General features: G+C 40.6%; 1 protein-coding gene across 2 annotated transcripts in view; it reads right to left on the bottom strand.

Annotated features, from left to right (window-relative positions):
• The window catches only part of DPP10 (dipeptidyl peptidase like 10), a 399,831-nt gene that overhangs the window by 180,229 nt on the left and 195,010 nt on the right, over positions 1-24,592 (bottom strand). Inside the window, exons 4-5 of one of the 2 annotated variants that reach the window (XM_054044799.1) lie at positions 20,009-20,103; positions 3,360-3,434 (exon numbers count right to left, since the gene is read on the bottom strand). In XM_054044799.1, coding sequence (XP_053900774.1) covers positions 3,360-3,434; positions 20,009-20,103 — 170 coding nt within the window. The remainder of the gene's footprint in view (positions 1-3,359; positions 3,435-20,008; positions 20,104-24,592) is intronic. The other variant, XM_054044800.1, reaches the window with a different exon arrangement.

The raw sequence follows: 24,592 nt of genomic DNA, 5'->3' as shown, positions 1-24,592 counted from the left end.
CTCTACAAAGTGGTAACTTTCATTACCAGAAGCAAATACTTCTGTATGATAACAGTATACATTTTTGATGGCATTAACTAAAGGAAGAATCTGGCCTGATTTTGCTCTCATTAAAATAACTGAATATGCATTATACTTTATTTTCTATTTTTAAGGCTATCATTTTAAATCTATGAAATTATAATTAATTACATGAGGGCAAATCCAAAGACTGTTACCAACACATGGATTTCCTTGGGATAGTCCTCAGTAGGTCTGGGGATCTCTGCTTGGGAAAGGGTTGCAAGGGAAGGGCTGGGGGGAGAACGAACATCATGTCTTCTAACCCTTTATGACATCATCTCTTCACAACTGATCCCTCTTAAAGGGGAATTCCAGGGGCAGGTTACTGTCAGAGCTATAGTGGCAGGGGGCCAGGCAAAACAAATAGAGCTGGCACTCCTGGATAGATGCCACTAGCTTCCTGTGCATCTTTGCAGGGTTCCCCTAGCACTGGCCGCCTGGGCTTCTTGTACGCAGAATCAAACCCCACTCTCCTAACAGTGGAAGTGAGAGAGGGAATAATATGAAGCAAATAATGTAGAAAAAACAGAGGAGAAGCTGTTGAAGTATGACAACATCAAAAACAAAATCAATGTTTTAAATAAATTAAGTAGATTAGGCATGACTAGTTTTCTAAATGAACCAAGGACATGAGATGAGAAAACACACATTTTACCTCATATGCACCATAATAGCATAAAATTATGTTATGCAACAGTTTTGGTGATTTATACGGTTTTAAGATGACCACATATACCCATGGGACAGATCTTCAGTTGGGGTTGATTGGTGTAGCTTTCTTGACTTCAGTGGAGTTATGCTAATTTACAGTGGACAAGTGCCTAGCCTAGTGGATAGAGCAGTGAACTTGGACGCAAGATATCTGAAAGCCCAGTGAAGTTAGGTGGCTGACTTCAACGGCTTTGGATCAGGACCGATAGCTGGATGATTACTGTGCATATTCGTTTGATGTGGTTAACATGGTGTTGCTTGTGTTTTCACCTCTGTGCTGTTTTCTGTAACTTTTTTACTAAATGATTTTATTTGTGTGAATTTTCAAGAAAATAGGTTTTAGGCAAATAATGGAAAAACGTAATCACTAGAATTTGCATGGGAATTCAGATTTTGAGAGTCACAAGCCTATTTTCAAGGAACAGAAACATGCCGTGTGACTTTTGTCCAAGTAAGGGCTAGACATTTTTGCAAATATTAATTTAAAAAGAAAGTCATGATCTGTCTGAACAAATTAATGAACAGAAAAAGCCACCAAAATCAAATAAGCTAGGAAGTATTTGCAAACTCTGCTCATCACTTGTTTTCATGCTCAACTGCTTTAGCACAGGGAATGACTGCACCACAACTAAGGTGGGGCAGAGTTTGTCTGGGGCTTACCTGGGAAGGAGAGCTCCGCTTTGGGGGGTGGGGGGGAGAAAAGAGGAGGAAGGAGTTCAGAAACTGCTCTAAAAAAGCTTGGTCAGCTTTGCAGCAATGACTCACCCCACCCAGGAATGTGAGGTCTGAAGGGCATAAAGGTACGAAACCTGGGTGGGGCAAGTCTCTTTGTTCCACACAGCAAGGAAGCCAGCACCCACCCTCCTTCCCCAAGTGGAGGCAAATGGCAGGCTGGGTTAGGACTTGCTGCGGGCGTTACGCTTGTCCCTCCTTTTAAAGGGGGGCTGGGAAGGATTTTTTCCTGCACCACCAGAATTGGCTTCAGTGGAGTGAGTATTTTTCGCCTTCCCCACAGCGGTTGTGAGGGAGGACCTTTTCTGGTGAGAAGAAAAGATTGTAGGCCATATGTCTCAATGTATTTTGTAAGGTTTGGTGGATATCCAGTGCAGGTACTCCATTGGGAAGGCAGCCAGTGACCAGATAAATGGCCTGGTAAAGGACTTAAAAAAAAAGTACTGGATAAAGGAACAAAATGGGGGAGGGGGTTGGGGACTTCTCTGATTGGTACGTCAGGGAACCCTCCCTCCCTCCCTTCTCCCCCCCCATTCTCATAGCCCGCCTTAACCCTCTTACGAGGGTGGTGGGTGGTAAGGTCCAAGCCATGGGTCGGCTGGGGGACCTGAATGGAAACAAAGGGGGGGCTGATGAAAGCCCTGGAGAATTGATTTGAATAAGCATAGATTTGCCTGCACTGTACACGTTATCTCCGGGTAGTCTCAGACATCTATATAATAAAGTTGCAATCTGATTAAAATCCATAACAAGTGTCTCCTGTCCTTCTTGCAGTGTACCCAGACAATGGCTACCTACCATTCTCTGCCTCTAAATATCTGCTGATAATTGAACTTTAAAATGAAGTACAGTGCTGTAGACAAAGCAGTAATGACAAACAGAGAGAGGGTCCTTCTGTAAAGTGGTGAATTCAAAGGGATTTGAGGACTCTTAGCGGCTCACTGAATCAGCCCTTAGTGTATGTAGACATAAGGGGTAACACTTGTCCTTGATGCTACTCCACTGAAGTTCTCCCCATAACATAGGGTAATATAGCATTGCTATTATTCCCTATTTCTCCATATAAGAAACATATTACAGAATAGTTAGCATGGAAAATCAGGAGGAAAGAAATATTTTGACCAAAAATCAAACTTGAATCCTTATATCTACTGTGTAAAATCCTACAACACAAAATACAGATATGTCAGCTGTTATATTTAGTAATAACTGCTTCCTTGTAACTTGGTAGAAAGAAAGAAAGAAAGAAAGAAAGAAAGAAAGAAAGAAAGAAAGAAAGAAAGAAAGAACTGGAAAAATTCCCATTTACTTCAACGGACTTTAAATGAGATTCAAATAAATAATAGTCTTTAAGAAGTTACTTTTTTTCTTTTATATCACACCACTCTAGCATGTTCTATCAGCTGTCAACATATTTTCCAGGTTGCAGACATAATCATTAAGGTTAAAGGTCTAGAGAACAATAAAGGAATGTTACCAGTGCACCTGCCACGCTTTTATTCTAACCTGGAAATGAATATATTTTATCCCAAGAAATTCAGCATATTAAATACAAGTAGTCTAAGGTGAGTTACCAACATGAAGCTTATCAAAAATAAGTAATAAAATCAGTATGCTCCTATTTCTGAATATTGATTTCTGAAATTAAGGAAAGCAAAATGTTTCACCTATGTGGAATTTTAACACAGAGTTTATTGTCCCAAAACATAAAAAAGAAGAAGAAAAGATTTATTTGAATAGTCTATATTATGTCTTGTGAATAATGGGAATGCAATCATAAGGTAAATCATAAATGATAAAACATTTAAAGTGTCAATTAAGGAGAAAACTGAATATATGAGTAGTTTGCTTACCTGTTTGACATCATATGCAAGAAGAACAAATCTTAAATCTGGTGAAACTGAGTATCTTGATGCTTTGAAAGTTACCTAAAAACAGGTAATAATATGGGTAATTAACACATGTAAGGTCATTTTTTTCCCAAAGATTCTGACATTCACTTAAGACCTTTACCACTGCAAGATAGTTCCTATTACAAACAACTGAATTATTTGTGCACCATAGACTCATAGACTCTAAGGTCAGAAGGGACCATTATGATCATCTAGTCTGACCTCCCGCATGATGCGGGCCACAAAAGCTGACCCTCCCACTCCTGGAAGAATTCTCTCCCTTGACTCAGCTGTTGAAGTCCCCAAATCATGATTTAAAGACTTCAAATCGCTGAGAATCCTCCAGCAAGTGACCCCTGCCCCATGCTGCGGAGGAAGGCGAAAAACCTCCAGGGCCTCTGCCAATCTACCCTGGAGGAAAATTCCTTCCTGACCCCAAATACGGCGATCAGCTGAACCCCGAGCATGCGGGCAAGATTCTCTAGCCAGACCCTCTGGAAAAAGTTCTCTGTAGTAACTTTTAATATCCCATCATTGACCATTGTTGCTAATTACCAGCGATGGCATGTTATTGACCTAATGACTAAAATCACTTTATCCCATCAAACCATCCCCTTCATAAACCTATCAAGCTTAATCTTAAAGCCAGAGAGGTCTTTCGCCCCCACTGTTTCCCTCGGAAGGCTGTTCCAAAATTTCACCCCTCTGATGGTTAGAAACCTTCATCTAATTTCAAGCCTAAACTTCCCCACGACCAGTTTATATCCATTCGTTCTTGTGTCCACATTAGTACTAAGCTAAAATAATTCCTCTCCTTCCCTGGTATTTATCCCTCTGATATATTTAAAGAGAGCAATCATATCCCCCCTCAGCCTTCTTTTGGTTAAGGTAAACAAACTGAGCTCCTCGAGTCTCCTTTCATACGACAGATTTTCCATTCCTCGGATCATCCTAGTGGCCCTTCTTTGTACCCGTTCCAGTTTGATTTCATCCTTTTTAAACATGGGAGACCAGAACTGCACACAGTACTCCAAATGAGGTCTCACCAGTGCCTTGTATAACGGAACCAGCACCTCCTTATCCCTACTAGAAATACCTCGCCTAATGCATCCCAAGACCGCATTAGCTTTTTTCACGGCCACGTCACATTGTCGACTCATAGTCATCCTGCGATCAACCAGGACTCCGAGGTCCTTCTCCTCTTCCATTACTTCCAACTGATGCATCCCTAGCTTATAACTAAAATTCTTGTTATTTATCCCTAAATGCATAACCTTACACTTCTCACTATTAAATTTCATCCTATTACTATTGCTCCAGTTTGCAAGGTCATCCAAATCTCCCTGCAGGATATCCCGATCCTTCTCCGAATTGGCAATACCTCCCAACTTTGTGTCATCCGCAAACTTTACCAGCCCACTCCTACATTTAGTTCCGAGGTCAGTAATGAATAGATTAAATAAAATCAGACCCAAAACCAAACCTTGAGGAACTCCACTGGTAACCTTCCTCCAACCTGACAGTTCACCTTTCAGTATGACCCGCTGCAGTCTACCCTTTAACCAGTTCTTTATCCACCTCTGTATTTTCATATTGATCCCCATCTTTTCCAATTTAACCAATAATTCCTCATGAGGTACCGTATCAAGTGCTTTACTGAGGTCGGGGTATATTAGATCCACCGCATTTCCTTTATCTAAATAATCTGTTACTTTCTCAAAGAAGGAAATCAGGTTGGTTTGGCACGATCTACCTTTCGTAAAACCGTGTTGTAATTTGTCCCAATTGGCATTGTCCTCAAGGTCCTTAACTACTTTCTCCTTCAAAATTTTTTCCAAGACCTTGCATATTACAGATGTTAAACTAACAGCCCTGTAGTTACCCGGGTCACTTTTTCCCCCCTTCTTGAAAATAGGAACCACATTAGCTATTCTCCAGTCAAACGGTACCACCCCGGGGTTAACAGATTCATTAAAAATTATCGCTAACGGGCTTGCAATTTCTCGCACCAGTTCCTTTAATATTCTCGGATGAAGATCATCTGGTCCGCCCGATTTAGTCCCGTTAAGCTGTTTGAGTTTGGCTTCTACCTTGGATACGGTAATGTCAATCCCCATTCCTTTATTCCCATTAGTCTCGCTTCTACTATTCCTCAGCCTTTCATTAGCCTCATTAAATACCGATGCAAAATATTCATTTAGATATTGTGCCATGCCTAGATTATCCTTAATCTCCACTCCATCTACAGTCTTAAGTGTCCCACTTCTTCTTTCTTTGTTTTCTTCCTATCTACATGGCTATAAAAGCTCTTGCTATATTAATTCTCAGTGTAATTTCATTGACATTATTAGACTACAACAGATTAATTTGGCTGCTACACTATCAACAAATTTAAAAAAACTCTGAGACTTGGTCATGATAGCAACACTATGCTCAACATTAACTGTTTGAAGGAGGGCAACTGTAATCAGCACAGTAGAGGAAAGACTAAGTTCTGCTGATATATACTTCATAGACAATTATGACAGAGATGCCTCATTGCTTAAGCTTAAAGATAATTGTGACATTGCACCCCATAATGCTTTATAGAAATATGCTTATGAGTGTAAATATGACATAACTGGAATATGTCTTATGCTAGAGATGCCATTTAACATATCTTTGTTATGAGTGTTGGCTCTATGTTTGTATTTAAAGTGTTTGCTGTAGAAAGCACCTAAGGCAGATGTGGTCAACATAGTGTGAAGGGGTTACTCAAGCAATTGGGAGACTTGGCGAACAAAGAACCTTGATAGACGCCAATCCATATCCAAGCTTTCCTGGGAATTCCAGTAGAAAACTGAGTCATGCATGGACATGTGACTTGCCCATGTGACTCCAAAACTCCATTTTGTAGCTGGATTATACACAGGGAAAGAGAGGGGTTTCCACCCACAAGAGAAAGTCTATGTAAGCCCCTGGAAGCCCCTCCATTTTGTCTTCAGCTGGCACAAAAGATAGCCTCTCCACCCCAAGGAGATGCCTGAAAGAAACTGGAACAAAGGACAGTAACTACAGGAATGTGAGTGATTGCTGGACCCAGACTAGGAGGAAGTATAGTCTGTAAAAGAGGCTTATTGGAACATCTCTGAGGGTGAGATTTACCTGCATTTAGTTTTTACTGTATTAGGCTTAGACCTGCGTGCTTTATTTTATTTTGCTTGGTAATTTACTTCGTTCTGTCTGTTATTACTTAGAACCACTTAAATCCTACTTTTTTATTTAATAAAATCACTTTTTACTTATTAATGAACCCAGTGTATGTATTAATTAATGTGCATATCTCTCTATCAGTGTTACAGAGGGTGAACAATTTATGAGTTTACCCTATATACGTTTTATACAGGGTAAAACGAATTTATTTGAGGTTTGGACCCCATTGGGAGCTGGGTGTCTGAGTGTTGAAGACAGGAGCACTTCTTACGCTGCTTTCAATTAAGCCTACAGCTTGTGGGGGATGTGATTCAGACTTGAATCTGTGTTTGCAGCAGGCAAGCATGTCTGGCTCAAACAAGGCAAGGTACTGGAGTCCCAAGCTGGCAGAGAAAATGGGCTCACAGCACATCAGGTGGCAGTCCCAAAGGCATTTCTGTGACCAAACCCATCATAATAATGTACAGAAAAAAATGGATAAGCACATTTAAGCAATAGAGCTTTGTCTCTCTAGTTGCTTCTCCTTTATCTTTATGAGCATAAACATTTTGTAGAACAACCTTCACTAAGAGGGAATGTCTTTTATTTTACAGGAAATTCAAAGAAAACAAAAAGAAAATCCTGGTGGAAAGTAAAGTGAAACAGAAAGCATCATTATAAAACGAATATTGCTTTATATATGGTTAAGTCTACATGACACCAAATTGAATTGAGTATTGTAATTTAATCAAGGGGTAATGCTGATGTCAGAAAGAATTTAATGCATTTGATGTAGCAAGAGGATCAGTGTCTCAGAAAAAATAGTACCACTGAAGAAAAATAGTTTACCTTAATTTGGAAATATTTGCTATCTACAGAAAGAAAGGGTCAAAAAACAGGTAGTGAAGATATAGGCAAGATGAAAAGAATGGAAGCAGCATAACTGGGGGTGGGAATAGTAGCCCAGAATTGGGTATACCCACAATAAAAAGGTTTTTCATGGATGCTGTTATTCTCAAAGGGCCTGTGCACATGTACACAAATGCCTGAGCTGACTAACTTGGGGTGTGCAAGGGTGTCTAAACTGGGCCTTGCTAAACACCACATTCAGGCTAGCTAATGCCCTCAGATAAGTGTATGTACATCTCTCGCTAAATTCAGAGGAAATTGCATGTTTGACTCTGAAGGCAGAATTTTAGCCCTTTCAAAACTAATAGAACCAACCTTGCAAAAGTAATCACTCGGCAAACTTAGGTTTTGAAACAAAACGCCCATGGTAAATGTATTATTTTAATATTGAGCACAGCACTTCTACAAGTGGCTGGAGGAAAAAAGAAATACAAAAAACAGCCACCAGAGAAAAAGAAAGGAAAAGGATTGTGGGTTTAAAATATTTTTTTTGCTTGTTCAAAACAAGAGATTCCTGTCCCCCCAACCTAACGTTGATTGACTGACTGACTTATGCAGTCAAGACAGATCATGTATATGAACATTTCACTTATTTGGCAAAGCACTAAGAACATTTTTAGATGTGAAGTTCTACTTCATTCTGGCAATGTATTAATTATTGCCACACTAACTCAGTCTTCTGCAATATATAACCTGGGAAGTTTTCCAAAATCATTTTCAAGCAAGTGAGGTTTCCTGCATTTAGTGAGAATCTTCAGTCAGTGATTATGCCACTACAACACTAATGACGCACTCAGACTAAACACCTGGGCAGCTCAGCTGCAGAATGTTGGCACTTTTAGGCAAAGCCAGTATGAGCTAGTTTCTTATTTTCCATTAAAAGATCATTTTAAGTATCTAGGGATTTATAATTGTGTGAGACATGCTGAAGATGTCCTGGATCACCTTGCACTCACCTGCACTGTTTTGTATGGTTCTGAGAGTGTCACATGTATAAGTGGAGTGTAAGTAAGTTACAGTCTCCTAATTACAGTTAGTGGTTTTGGCAGATTATTTCCCTCCTTCTGGTATAATGGGATTATTCTTGCTAACAGAAGTTGAAAATATGGAATATTTTTATACGTTCCACAAGCAGGAAAATTAATATTACGCCAGCAGAAAACATACTAAATAAGCTTGGCAATGCATGCATGCTAACACTTTCCAAAATTCACTTTAAAAATGCAATGAATGTATTTATCAAGATTGAGATTTTCAGATGAGCCTAAGGGAGTTAGTGAGGTGCCCATTTGAATTTCACTAGTGTTTGGGTGCCTAACTTCCTTAGGCTTTTGTGAAAATCTCAGCCTCGTTTTTTTGGGGGGCATCAAACGATAAGTTTGGCAATAAAATAAGAAATTTAGCCAGTGTTAATTTTCACCATTATATTCACAGAAAACAGCTTTCTAGGTAAAAAACAAGTTAACACCTGTACCTCTATTCATGCCAAATAGGAAAAATATGCCAAGCTCAGAGTCTGTAGGACCACCATAGTGAAAGAAAGGCAGAGAGAGTAGGTGTTCCACATGCTCTTCTTCCGGGTTCTTCCTTGCCCACATGACAGACATCTGACTCCCTTATGGGTGAGAGGATGTCAGCTGGAGTCGAACTTACAATAGTTCAGTGCACACTGGGCCTGATTATAACTGATAACTGATGCTGCTTCCAGTCTCTACATAACTTTAAAAGTGTTTTGAAATGAGATCCTCAGAAGAGAAATACAGTTTTTTTTGTGGGTTTTTTATTTATTTATGTTTGGTGGGAAGGGTTATTGTTTACATAAGAACAGTCATACTGGGTCAGACCAAAGGTCAATCCAGCCCAGTATCCTGTCTTCTGACAGAGGCCAATGCCAGGTGCCCCAATGGGAATGAACAGAACAAGTAATCATCAAGTGATCCATCCCCTGTCACTCATTCCCAGCTTCTGGAAGACAGAGGCTAGGGACACCATCCGTACCTGGCTAATAGCCATTGATGGACATATCCTCCATGAACTTATCTAGTTCTTTTTTGGAACCCTGTTATAGTCTTGGCCTTCACAACATCCTCTGGCAAAGAATTCCACATACTTCCTTTTGCTTTTTTTTAAACCTGCTGCCTATTAATTTCATTTGGTGGCCCCTAGTTTGTGTGTTATGAGGAGTAAATAACACTTCCTTATTTACTTTCTCCACACCAGTCATGATTTTATAGACCTCTATCATATCCCCCCTTCCTCATCTCTTTTCCAAGCTGAAAAGTCACAGTCTTATTAATCTCTCCACATATGGAAGCGATTCCATACCTCTAATAATTTTTGTTGCCCTTTTCTGAACCTTTTCCAATTCCAATATATTTTTTTTTTGAGATGGGGCAACCACATCTGCACATCTGTTTCTAGCCAGCATGTTCTCTACCTTTCTGAGGGAGGGATTTTCTGTTTTGTTTAGTTTTCATTAAGCATTTTATTAATCTGGGACTTTAGTGCCTTTAACCCTACCAAGAATAGAGCCATTTCAAGACTGCTCCTCTAAAATTGACCGTAAAAAATAATACTTAGCACTTCACACAGTAATTTGTGTCTTCACAATATTAGCTGAGGGACTATGCTGTTGATGTTCGTTGACCTGTTCAGGTCACCTTATCAGATGGTCATTGGCCAAGTGGTAATGCAGAGCAGTAATCAAAGGGTAAGGATTACATGGATAGCATTAACATGGCACTAAGTTTCAAAATAGTTTCCTAAAGCGGCAGTGGCAACTATGGGAACAGTGAGCATCAGGCCCCCTTTCATTTCTGTAAATCAGAAGTTTGGTACACAGAGTTTTGTACCAGTGTAAAGGTGGACTGAGAAAGGATTCAGGACCATTGTGATAATTAGGATAGGGAGCAATTAGTGGACAGGGCCTAGCTGCAGAAAAGGCAGTGTAGCAGTAGACAGAGAAGGCTTAAGAAGAAAGTCTGGAAGCAGTCAGAAAATGCAGGGTAATTGGAGAAGGATGGTCCAGTGGTTAGGACACGAGGCCAGGACTTGGGAAACTAGTTCTGTTTGTTCTGTTTCTGTGCGACTGAGCAAGTCAATTAACCTTTGTACCTCAGTTCCCATTCTGTAAAATGGGATAATATGACTTCCCTATCTCCCAACAGCATTATGAAAAGAAATACATTAAAGACTGTAAGGCACTGAGCTACTACAGTAATAAGGGGCATATAAGTATGGTAGGAAGTAATTAAGGAAGGCCCAAGAAGAGAGAGAAATGGATCCTGATAGCAGAGAGGGCCTTACAGCAAAAAGAAATATAGCCAAGAGAGAGACAGAACTGGAAATGAAAAAATAACAGCCCCCTAGAAAGCTAAAAAAAGACACACACAAAAGACCTAGACAGAAGAGACTAGCAACATGCCAGGTCAATGGAACAAGAGAAACAATGGCAGATGCATGAAATTAAAGAGACTGATGAAGTCAGGCGCATAGACAGATAGAGTAGGCAAAATCCAAACTTGAGTAGATTCTCCTGTTATTGGGTCTGGCCTGAGATTTTTATGTATTCTACAGTATACGATAAATTATATACAAAAATCACACTAAACAGGGAATTCAGGTTGTAAAGTCAAGCATTCAGAAGTTAGGACACGCCTGTGTTAAGGTTGCCTGTGCAACCTTAATTTGTTCCCCTTGTGTATATGCATTATGACACAGCCTATAACTGCACTATTACATGCTATTGTTTATATACACTGTCCTATATTTTTAAAAACCAAACTGAAAAATCAAAATGCATCATGTGTTTCCATATTGACCTGAAATAGGCATTGGGACCTTTACATCCACAACATCAGTGGTCCCCAACGCAGTGCCTGAGGGTGCCATGGCACCCACTGGGGCATTTATGTGCGCCAGCCCAGTGACCAGCAGGGGAGAGAAGCCGCGGCCCCGTGCCTGACGGGGACAGAGAACTCAGGCTGCGGGCACGGTGTTCTCTGTTCCCGGCAGGCGCGGGGCCTGCCTAGTGCCCAGCAGGGGAGAGAAGCTGGGGCCCCGCGCCTGCTGGGGACAGAGTACTCCGGGGCTGCGGGCACCAGTGTTCTCTGTCCTCACGGCTTCTCTCCAGCTTCTCTCTTCTCTCTGGATTCATATATTATGTAATATTAAATATGATTTTTTTATTATTTAGTGTACAAATACAAAATAAGCCTTGAAAAATAGTTGGCGCCCGCCACTCTTCTGAAAACATGAATGTGCTACTGGCCACAAAAAGACTTCTGCCACTTGAGCTAATGGAGTAACTGGTAGTAAAAAGCTATTTCCCTCTCTGCAGGCGAGCTACTAGAGGGAGATGAAAGAAGCACTTTGCCAAGGGGTTTCATGGCTGTTTCCTGACATCAGAGGACTACTGAGACTCAGGAATCCTGAGTTCAATTCCAGGTTCTGGAGGGGAATGTTGTCTAGTTGTCATAAACCCTGTTTGCCACACAACCTGTTGCTGGCCCACTCTACTCCTAACCAATCCCCACCCCAATCATTTCTGTGTTCCTGTCCCTATTCCCGCCCCCCATAGCTCTGTCCTTGCCCACCCTGTCCCCAGCATTGTCTTCTGCCCTTCTCCTGACCCTGTGCACTTATCTCTTTCTGGCCCTCATGTTCTCCCCCACCAGCTCCTGTCCCTGACCCCCTTCACATGTGACTCCTGGGCTATCCCTGGACTGCCCTGATTCTTGTTCCTGTTCCCCACTCCACAGTTCTTCAAACACCCTTTGCATTCCACTCAGGATGTTTCCTCCTGCCTGGGCACCTGCAGTGGGATTGGGGACAGCATTGAGAGCACAGGAGAAGGTCTCTCTGCTCTCGGTTCTTGATACCTAGTGCCACAGAATCACCCAGCAGGCAGGGCCAATTGCAGGGAAAGTCAAGCTCAGCACTGGAGTCTGGGATGGAGCATGCTAAATCACTCTGTGAGGATGGGCCAAGCATAGTGTAGTGTAGTCTGCAAGTAGAGACTGTGAAGGGGCTTGCAGCATTGAGTATAATTAGGGATGGATTTTCAAAAAGATACAAAGGGCAGTTAAGTGCCTATCCTTTGTGCTTTAAAAAGCATCCCCCTTATTTACAAACATATTTTGAACAAATTTGTGGATATTGACCACTCTGATGAGTTACAAAAACTGTTGCAGATGTTCTTGAACTTTTACCAAGGGATCCTTACAATTTTATTTATCAATCATTCTCTCAGATTTTCGCATATCTATGTGCATTGTTGCACTGCCCTAATAAACCATAATATAAAATAAATGAGCTATAGAGGTTATTTAACATTTAGAAGTGCATATGTGGGTGATGTTCTAATGTTCATAACATATTCACAACATGTAAGTGTCATTAAAACACCCCATGTTGCAAAAGTGAGTAATATTTGTGTGGTATAAAGTGTAGTTTAAAGCATTTACTATTATTCACTCTTATTAATCTTTTGTGGAAAGCTCTTAAATAAAACAGAACCATGTAAGCTGCTTTTGCAATTAAAGCTACGATAATCAACAAAGAACTATAATTACACTATGATGCTGTATTGAGTTTCCAGTCAAGAGAGAGGGAGGCGACAATAAAGGAAAGCTTACTGTGAACAATTCTATGTGAAATATCACAAAAATATTCACTGCCAAAAGCTCCATTCAGACTAAAATTCTAATTCTGTGCTTTTGGCTGCAAGGCCTCTGCAGGGCTTCTACAGCTGGGTTGCCACAGAGCCTAATCGTGATTCATGAGCCAAAACTATTTCTGCTCTGCTCACCCATCTGACACCATGCATCTAATTAGCAGGCAGCAAAAAGTAATCCCTCTCTATCAATCCACGTGCAAAAGATGGCCCACAGTAATATCATACTAGAAGCACAATACACTCTGGGGTACATCAAATGGGAAGCCCCTGGAAACTTGTGCAGTTTAAACAGATTAACTGGATGAGACCCGGGACAGAGGCTCTTAAGCCTGACATTAAGCTTTCTTGAAAAGGCAGGGGAACCAGGGACATGGGGAAGGTGGATTTTTGAAGAGCAAGGGTAAACATAAGTGCATGAGATTCATATTTTTAACAGGGTCCCCTAACTATGTGAGGGGATCAAACTAGAACATAATTTTGGGATAATTAAATATGCATGATGAGGCAACTGCATAAATCCAAATTATTTTATTCTTTATTTCTAAGATTAGTCCTCTAAAGGGCAAGGAAAGTAGAGGGACTGCATTAATTTGATGTGGCATTCTCTTGAATGCTTGCTGGACAGTAAGCACCACTTTGGAATGACTCACTTTTTTCCATACCCATCTCATGAGCACAGATTTGCAAGTTAAAAATGCACCAAAAGCAACATGACATTTCTCAGCAATATAGACCTTTCTGATGTAGATGAGTGGATAAGTCTTCTTACCAACTAATGTCCTTTGTTATTAGCATCTGGAGTTCAAGCCCATCACACACACTAGGGTTACCATATTTTGTGCCTCCAAATGGAGGACACTCCACGGGGCCCCGGCCCCGCCCCCGCCCCCAGCCCCGCCCACGCCCCTACTCCGCCCCCTCCCCAAAGTCTCCGCCCCCTCCCCTGCTTCCCGCGAACATTTAATTCGAGGGAAGCCTGAAGCAGGTAAGGGGGAGTGTGGGGGGAGGAGGCGCAGCCCAGGCTGGCCCCCCGGCGGCTCCAGCCTGGGTCGGCTCGGGCCCTGGGGTGCCGGCCCCGGCCGACCACCCCCGGCCCGCCCAGCACTGCCGGCCCCTGGCGGCCCAGCGCACCCCCCCCCCCCCCGCTATCCCGGACCGGCTCCCGGCCCCGCGGCCCAGCGCACCCCCCCCCACGACCCCGGCCCGGCCCCGCACCGGCCCCGGCCAAAGAGGCCCCGGCCGAGCCCTCCATCCCTCCCTCCCGATTTTCCCGGACATGCCCGGCTTTTGGGGATTTCCCCCCGGACGGGGATTTGAACCCCCAAAAGCCGGACATGTCCGGGAAAATCCGGACGTATGGTAACCCTAACACACACAAGACTTTGAATACATGGCACAAGGTACTTCTATGTGACTTTCAGAGCTTGCACATCCAATCAACACTCCAGCAGCTTAAGTGCGACTCAGAAAGGCAAGTTTTCATAACAGGGATAATTCCAGAACTAAACTGGCTGCACAAAGGGCTCCCTTGTCCAGTTAAACCCATTTCCTTCCTTCCAACCATGCTGCCAGAAATTGATCCTACAGCTTCTGCTGCATATATGATAATATGCATACAGTTAGTGGAGTGTGGAGAGATCAACAAAAGGAGGAGAAACTAACTCTTTCTTTTACGCAGAAGTGTTGGGGGGGAATGAATCATTCCTCCTTCCATTTGCCCTGCTCCTCTACAGCCAGAAGGTTACAAGGAGTGGGAAGAGAAAAAAAGAAATGCCATACCAGCAATAAAGGAAGTAAGAGAATGTCTCCTCCCACCCAGATGCTTTTCTGCTGAGGTGATCTGATGCTGTTTGAGTTAAGCTGTTTGATTTAGTGGCTACAGCAAAAGACAGAGTCTAGACTCCTGGTGGTACCCCAGGTTGCTACTGCCTCACTCTGTGACCTAGGACCACTCATCTCTGTGCTTCTGTGATTAATGTGTGATGTTCAAATAAGAATATCATTACTCTATTTGTATTACAATAATAAGCACAAGGCATTTCCTTGTATAAATATAGATAGTTCCTTAGCGTTATTCGTGAGCCATGGTTTTTTTTTTCCTTGCAGAGATTCTCATAACTCCATGCTCTGTCCTCTTAGCAATGGAAGGTGAAAATGAATGGTCTGCAGGTCTCTCCTGAGGTTAGAGAAAGTTAAAACACTCTCCTTTCTCTCTATTATCCACTTCACACTCTGCACAGGATGCACCTAAAAAGAACAGGAGCACTTGTGGCACCTTAGAGACTAACACATTTATTAGGATGCACCTAGTTTCCTATCTGGAACACAAGTGCTTTGATGGCCTTCCTGCTGTTGAATCCTGCCTCTGGTCACAAAGAGCAGGATTGATTTCTCTTAACAATTCTGTATGTGTGAATAGTGATGCATAAATTACTCCCACTCCCCCCCCCCCCGCCTTTCTGTTGCTGTCATCCTTCAAGGTTAAGACTTTCCACTGCAGTCACAAGATATGCACAATCAGCTAACATGTGGATGGAGACTGGGTAGCACCAAAGTGAATGGGCCAGGAACTGGTAGGTCTTAAAGCAATAGCCCCTATTTTATTTATGTTTCTAACTTCTTCCCACATCCTTAATCATCACACATGTGGTAGATGGATCCTAGCAGTTTCTGAGAATTAATACATTTGCCATATTTTCAGCTACTAATTTTTAGTGGTCTTTTTGGGAGGGCAGCAGTGGAAGGAAGGGAAATGTTGACGTTGGTTGTTTTCAATGGCTATGAATTGGGAAGAGGATTATGGGTCACTGGGTCCCTATTCTTTTTTCATATTTGCAATTTCCTGTGTTGTTTTTTGTTTGGGGTTTATATAATCTAGGTGAGGGCAGCCATGCTGGTAGCATGGTGAGGGATGGGAGAAAGATGAGAGACCATCTGCATGCATTTCATGAGTTGAAGCAAGCATGCAGACCCCCTTTCTTGTTCCTTCATGCAGCCATCTCTGAAATTGCGTTTATGATTGGGTTACTAACAGTTAATCCATTTATTGACAAAGTTTTAAAAGAAATGACAGTAAAAAGAGTCTGTTAAAAAAGGAGAAAAAAAGCATGTCAGAAAAATGGCAACCTTATTTAGACAAAAATGTGGTATGACTCCAAAATCATTTTGGAATTATAGTGTGTAATAAGAATAAAGATTTGCTGCTGACTGCTAAATTGGTGAGCAGGAGCTTACATTCTAGGGTGACAGGAACATTAGCTAAATAATAGAGAATGTATTGCCATCACACATTGATACAGCATCACAATATAAATTCAAGATGCCATGTTGTTTAGTGTTGATTAGTTTCTAGTCTCTTTGGCTCCATGGACTATTGAAGTTGCTTAGCTTCCAGCTGTTAACATTTGCATACCACTGGTTTAAAGTATTAACTGTTTATTGGCCAGCTAGAGATGGCACACTATTCACTGGTTAATTCTGACAGGTTCACTGAAGTTGAAGGATATAGTTCAGAAAATGCATCTAATCAATAACCTGCAGAAATAGGCTATTTATGGTGCTTCTTGAAATGGTTTTGTAATTTTTTCCCTATCAATACATTTTGTTAACGGATTAGATTATTTTGTTAATGGGCTGATTATATAAAGTATTCAGTCTTCTCTACTCATGTTTGGAGAGGACAAATGGCTTAATTATAGTAATTTTTAAGACAGTCTTTGAATAAATCCATAGGACACTTAGAAAAAACCCTGCTATTTTCTATAGAAACTTTTAAAAGATAACAGAGGGTCCTATGGCACCTTTAAGACTAACAAAAGTATTGGGAGCATAAGCTTTCGTGGGTAAGAACCTCACTTCTTCAGATGCAAGATGTGAGGTTCTTACCCACGAAAGCTTATGCGCCCAAGACTTCTGTTAGTCTTAAAAGTTGCCACAGGACCCTCTGTTGCTTTTTACAGATTCAGACTAACACGGCTACCCCTCTGATTTTAAAAGATATTCTCTTTGGAGGAGAAATAGAGACTTTAAAAGAAGAAAACACCAGAACTTCTTAATAAATTCCAGCACCATTACACCTTGATTAAAAACTAAAGTGGTATTTTTCTTAAGGAAAAAAAAAAACTTTTCTATAATGCATGTAACACAGAACTTACTAATGAGCCCAGAGTCTGCCTTTTTGTGCTGAGTGAGTTTTGCTGGCAGATGTACATGGAGAGGGAACACAGTGAATGTCTTTCAAAGGCTTTTCAGAAGGCTTTGCCTCTGCATTTTAGACAGAAAGTGACACTAAGTAGGATAAAAGAAAACTTACTCTTCACAAAATGGCAATCTCCAAGGAGTAAAGCAAGAACCTCTGAGCTGCACACTAGGGGCCTGCATGCATCAAGGGATTGGTAATAAAGTAAGATGATATTCACTTATAAGATTCTGGTTCAAATATAGCCAATTTAGAGAGCAACCATGAGCCATGACTACCTCTTTGGTTGTGTCCCTGAAAGAAGTTTAGTATTGCAGTCTGATTTCTAATAGGCAATTATCAACCTCACTAAGAAAAACTCACCCCCTTATTGGCTATTTGGACAGAAAAAGAAAGAGAGAGAGAATGAAAAGTGGAGGAATGTTCCATACTGAAAAGTGGCTTCTCTAGGATGGGACCACGTGTGGAAACTTGCATTGCCAGTGCCTGTGTTATGGTGTGCCCGTGTTTTTGATGAGCACAAGACAGCTCTGCAGGGTGTTAAGCCAGCACCATTTCTATTTATGCACTAATGATTAAGCAGATATGACAGTGAGAGAGGAATTATGATTAGTGATTCAGGAGTTTAGCCTTGGAAAAGTACATCTAGCAGTGTGGAGAAGGGGGGGCATTTTTGAGGGGAGAGCTTAGAGAAGTGGGAGTATTTTGAATTTCAATTCTGCAACCTGCCTCTGTTTCATTATGACCCCATGTTAGGACTGTTTGCTGTGTATTCATCGCAGACAGAAAGTTGTCAGGTACAGCAAAATTCCCTTTTATTATTATACCTACAAGTCATGTTTAGGGTTCTGCTCCACATACAGTTTTTTCATTCCACTTATATGTGACTGTGGGTAGAATCTACCTCATTTGTGCTTTCAACTTTTTACTATGCTCACATACTGCATTCAAATGAGCTTCTTGTGGAAAACAGACACATCATCTCTCTATTCTTTGCCTCTGTTCCATATATAGGCCGGCTGGACTGTTGGTTGGGTATTAGGCATTTTTAATCAGTTGCCAACTTCTAATTAAGAGTGCGTGTCTTGTGCCTTGAACTCAGTCTGGGTGATCTGAGGTTGAACTGGTCCCGTCTCATGCAAACCCAGAAAAGAGCAACCCTCTGAAAAGAGGGGGCATTTGCAGTGTTTGGCTGCTGTCCACATCAATTTGTTGTAATATGGTGTTTTTCCATATGGAAAAGGAGCATTTTTACTCAAGTGGACAAAAAGAGACATTTATAATTGGTAATGCCAGCCGTTCTCAATGTCAGATTGAGCCTTGAGGCATGGCTGGTATATAAGGTGCACCACTCCAGAAATAGACCCAGGAGACACTGGGTCTCACAGACACACCCCTCAGACAATTCCCTCCCCTCTGTCTCCTGCTCAGTCCAGAAGGGTATCACATTTTCTGTAGGCCTATACCAACAGAAAATGCAGACCCCGCCCCCTGCAGTGGCTAAGGGAGTCCTTTGCTTCTGGAGATTGGTTCATTCCCAAGAGCTCCTGTTCTCCTACCACTAGTTGAAGTGTTTAGAGGAGGCAGCTGGCTGGGGCCTGGTGCCCCTGAAACAGAGAATGCTCCTGAGGTGGGGGAGAAAGGAAGTTACATTACAATGAAATACAGGGAGCAAACAAAGCCAAGGTAACTTTGGGCTGCATCGGCAAAGGCATCACAACACAGACCAGGAAGGAGATAATCCCTTGCCATGTGGCTCTGTTGACAATGAGTTTTGAATTCAGTCCTGGGCACCTTCGTCCACAAAAACTGAAGTAAATTCAGAAACCAGCAACATAAAAGATCAAAGGGCTGTAGGGACAGATTTGTAAGGAAGAATTGAAAAGGATGAAATATGTACCGCATGGCTTGATGAAGTGAGGATTACAGGTAGTATCACTGGGCATAATGGGATGAAATAGAACAAAGGGAAACTTGAGCTAAATATCAAAAAGTATCCTAAGAATAATTATTATTAAGGGAGCACCCTGCCACTTGCAAGGCATTTCACAAGAAATCCAGAGAGCACACAATCTAAATTCAGAGCAACAGGTAAGTAGAGAGAGGTGAGTGGAATTGAGAAATATATACTTTTTCTTTATTTAATTATGAGAGCTGCTTGAATCTATAGTAATGTTAACAAAATGGAAAAAAACATTGAGGGTTTTTTTTTCAAAATTTTCCACATTTTTCAACCAACTATATGGTTTAATTTTTCAAATTTTGATTTTTTTTTATTTCAAATTTTGACCAAAAACCACCCACGGAAAACTTCTCAATGTTTTAATATCCCCCCAGCCATTTTATGATCAACTCTACTTATTATACCCATCAGCTAGATTCACTGTAGGCAGCACAGCAGAAGTCAGCCTTCAAAGGCCTCTATCAGACTGTCTGCCAAGCAAATGATAATATACTGGATTGGAAAATCTCGCATTAACAGTGGAATGGGTGGTATTTTCCATCCCTAATATCATCTATTCTAAATAGATTCTATATCATTTTTAAGCACTACATTCTTTGTCTGTTATAGACAAATGTCAAATTATTATTAACTGGATGCCATTTAAAAGTGACATACAATTTTAATGCGTAAAATAAGTATGTATTACTTACAAAAGTTGTATTTTCCAATAATAACGTGGTTGTATTTGTTTCTACATTCAGTTTAACAACATGTCCATTCCTATTTTTATACACCACTTCTGTATCTGCAACAATAAAGGCATTATCAATTAGCAAAAACACTGAGTATTTAATACATCTGCAGAGACAACAGGCATATTTAATAAACAAAATAATTGCAAGACACACTGATACATTAAAATGTGTGCAAACAAACTGAGGAATGAACCTCACTCATAATATCTATTTTGTTTGCTTGAGTTGAGACCATTAAATAGATCAAACTGTTTATGCCCCAAATCCTGTTAATCTGATTCAAGGAGAACAATCCTCAATGGGGTCATTCCTGTGAGTTTAGAGAGTCCACACTCCTGTGAGCAAAGCAAGTACCATTATGCACATGGTTTCAAGGCTGAAAACTGCTCACATGAACATCCCTGTAAGACAAGTAGATTCATTAAAGTGGATGGACGACTCACATGATGAAGAGCCTTTCTAGCGGGTAAGGTTTTTGCAGGACAAACCCTGGACATTCTATTTCTCATATGAATGCTTTTGTTACACGTCTGTCCTTTTCCTTTAAACACGTCTGCTGCCCTATCACCTGTAAGTGATACTATCACTACAGGTAATGGGCAGCAGACATATTTAAAGGAAAAGGACACAAGTATAATAAAAGCATTTAGGTTCTCTCTCACTTGACTAATTTATAAATACTGAAGGAATCTCCCGCTACTGGTTTAATAAATTGCGGTCAGACTATATCTTACATTTTTCTGTTCTGTATTCCAGTTAGGAATAGATGATGAAACATGAGTAAATCAAAGGAATGAGTTACACTACACTAGCAGAAAAGGATTAAGACATAGATATGATCTGATCTGATCTGTTACGGTATGTTTACTTACAACATACATAAAAAAATTTCATGTTAAAGTCTGCAATGTGAGTAAATCGTCTCTCAAGAACTTGTTCTACTTTTAGTTACCATTACAAAAGAATAATTTATAAAAATACATTCAAACTACAGACAAAACTACAATATGTAAAGATACATTAACTGTGATTATTATGAAAGCATATGGGTTAAGAAAGGTATGTCAGCCTTAACTTTCAACCCCAAGGTTTTGTCTAACATATCTTCACCATTAATAAGAGATACCAGGATGAAATTCTAACCTCCCCCACATTGAAATTGATGGGAGTTTTACTATTGTCATCAATAGATCCAGCATTCACCCTTAGTTTTGCCTTTTCATTTTTGAAGGAAATCTAAGGCTGCAATACATTTGCAGAAACTGTTATATCTGTGTTTTTAAATACTTTAGGGTATAACCCGATGAAGTTTATGGGTAAAATCATAGGGCTAGATATTGACTAGCCCTAGCACACCTGCAGAAAGGGAGAAAGACCCTAGCTTCCTGGCTTTGATTAAACCTTTCCTGCAGATACAATATTTAATCAAGTATAACTCCTTTGTTATAAATATCTGGAAAACAGGAATTATAATGAAAGTTCTTAAGTAAACCTATAGGAAAGGCTAAAAATGACGCTGAAATAGAGAAAAGAACACCACCAACTCACTGTAATGTCTGAGAAACGTATTACAGATTACTGAATTTTATGAACTAACAAGCAAACATGACTGGGGGAATACTCAAGGTTACAGCATCACAAAATATGCTTTATTTATTCATGTAGAGAAACCTAGTTTAGTATTGTTTGACAGTACAGAAATTAAGAGTGTATAATACTGGTGAATATGCTCTAGTATGATTTGTGAAATTAATTAAGTTTAATTAGGAGACCTCACTAATCTAATATTCTATCTTTGTTGAGGTGGGATTGACAGAGTTTTGGTCAGGATTATTGTATCTGTGGTTCAGAAGTGAAAATGAGGAAGGTTGTGAAGTGAAGAATTAATAGCTGTAGTTCTAAAAAAGAACATGATACATTTTTAATAAGAGACAATGCTTTGCAGGCAACTATTGTTCACAGCTTCCTTGCAAGCCAGTAATACCTTCATAATATACTGGCATGCAAAGATTTAAAATTTATATTATTTTTGTCATTTGTACTTCAATAACACGGAATAGCCCCAACCAAGACTAGAGCTCCATAGTGATAGTCAATGTTATATAGCAAGACCTGGTGCCTGACTTGAAAAATTTAAAATGTATATACACAAGTCACACACAAGATGGGGGAAAGGATTCCTCTGTCCCGCTGGTGTATTGCATTTAAAAACAACAAACAACAACAAAAAACTTTGATGTTCCATTAGCAACTACTTTACAGGGTCCTGGTTCATGACTAGAACTCGTAGGCCTTAGCGCAATGCCACCTAACAACAGCATTGGGATGTACCTGATACTACATGTATCTCCTTTAATTCAATAAACCATTTCACTGCTTCCTCACATACATCAGGAAAAATGTACTTTGAAGGCCATGCTTTGGGGCCCAATCCTACAAAGACATCGGCACATGAATAATTTCACTCATGTTAAGTACCCTCTCATGAGTTAAAACTACTTATGTCAGCAAAGCTATATCAGTGCATAAGTGTTTACAAGATCAGCGGCACAATATGTAGCCCCAGAAGTCCATTTAGCCAGAGATACATGGCATGTGAGGCAGCAGTGAAATGGTGAACTGTCTAAATGAAGATTAATTTAAGAGTTTGTTTTTATTTGTCAAGTTGGAAGAAAATGTTATCCTAGTGGTTAGCAAAGAGAACTGGAAGTCAGGACTTCTCAGACTGAACATTCCTGGATGCTGACTGCACCTCAGTCTTCCATCTGCATATTGGATATAATTATACCTTAGTGGACAAGCATTCATTAAATGAATGTCTATTAAAGTGCTTTGAGATCCTCAGAGAGCATGTTACGTAAAAACACTGCATAAGAGTTGAATGTAAGTATAGTAATCATGGGCAATCATCATTAATTTATATGAAAGTGCCAATCCAATGAATGACACTCTGTATGATAAAGAACACTTAGCAGACTAGATAATGGAGCAGTTGATGGCCACTCAACATAATGATGATATTTTGACTGGTAGCTGAAATGTAAGAGGGAGGTGAAAGAGAGGACTATAAGATCACATAGACATGTAGGTTAGTTCTTACATAGTGTGATGGTTCTTGATGGGTCCAGATTCTCTGAATATTTATTTTGGTCAAATAAGGGCTAGATTATTATAGTTCTCACACAGCTGTGAAGGGGAATAAGGACACCAGTTGTCATTCTGACCAGAGGAGAGAGCAGAGGTTGTGCTTGATACCCACCCTAAGGAAATGGACAAGGATTGGGTGCAGATGGGAAAGGAGCTCTGGCTCCATTCCAAAACTCACCAACCACAGTAGCTGGCTGGCTGTAGAGGAGGGAGGTAAGCTGCTCCTTCTAAAAGGAGTTAAGTAACTTACTTACCTGTCAGAACACGGAAGGAGCATGGGAGTCACAATTCATTCTCCCTGTATATAGCAGCAATGTGCCATTCCTTACTTTAGCAGATGGTCAAGATAGCATCTAGACCTAACCAACTGAAAGGCACTATCCCCAATCGCCCCTCAATCAAACCATCAGTGGCTGGCAGATTTCTGGTAGACATCATGGCAAGAGTAGGCCTAAAGGGCAGATCTGAAGAGGGATATGGCTTCACAGACCAATTTGGATAGAAAATTCTATGTGTACTGGGACACCATGGAAGAAAACAAACAGGTGGGAAAAGCCAAGGACATCACTGTAATGGAGCAGAGGGAGGTTGGGTAGATGCAACAAGAGGGAAAGACCAGAGACATGAAGTTGCAGAATAGAAGTTAGAACTTGATGCAGTGGTAAACAGAGAGGGATTCAAAGGAATGTGGGGAGTGACATGGTTAGAAAAGGGTCTTTTTTTCCCCAGAAGAAACTTATTGATTATAGCTGTAGTTTCAAAACTGACTTTGGGTGGGCAGATCCCTACACAGTGTGGATCCCTATCAAAGTCAGCAGAACTCCATTCAAGTGCACAGCTCAGCATGCATGGATCTAATTGCAGGAGCTGGCCCTTTACCACTATTTTGTCTTGCAGAGAGTCTTGGGAATTCTGATTGCCAGATGAATAGTTAGGCAATTCAAATATCTCAAATTTAACTGTTAATGGCAAATACATGTATGATCATCACAATAATTTCACTTGAGCCAGCAATGCCAGTGTTGCACAATACTATTTGATCCTATAAGCTACAATGGGAAACTACAGGTTATTTTTCCATACTGTGAAAACCAACATGTCATGTTCAAATGTCTAAACCTTATAATCACACTGCTGTAACTTTTTAGAGGCAGAGTTGTTCCCTGTTGAAACAGCCTCAGAGCAGAATTTGGGAAACAAGTGTTGTACTGCTTTGCTTCTGCATTTATAATAATACTACTTAGTACTTCTACAGCATATTTCAACTTCAGAGCACTTTACAAATATTAACTAGCTATCTTTGGCAGTTCTGATAAATGGAGCAAACCCTCTTTTACATACTCATGAGAGCATTTTACTAAACACTCAGTGAAAAACAATATTTATAAAGTT

Source organism: Malaclemys terrapin, chromosome 11, assembly GCF_027887155.1.
Source record: "Malaclemys terrapin pileata isolate rMalTer1 chromosome 11, rMalTer1.hap1, whole genome shotgun sequence".
Taxonomy (NCBI): Eukaryota; Metazoa; Chordata; order Testudines; family Emydidae; genus Malaclemys; species Malaclemys terrapin.
The sequence above is the reverse complement of the archived record's forward strand: the minus strand, read 5'-3'. Positions and strand labels throughout refer to the sequence as shown.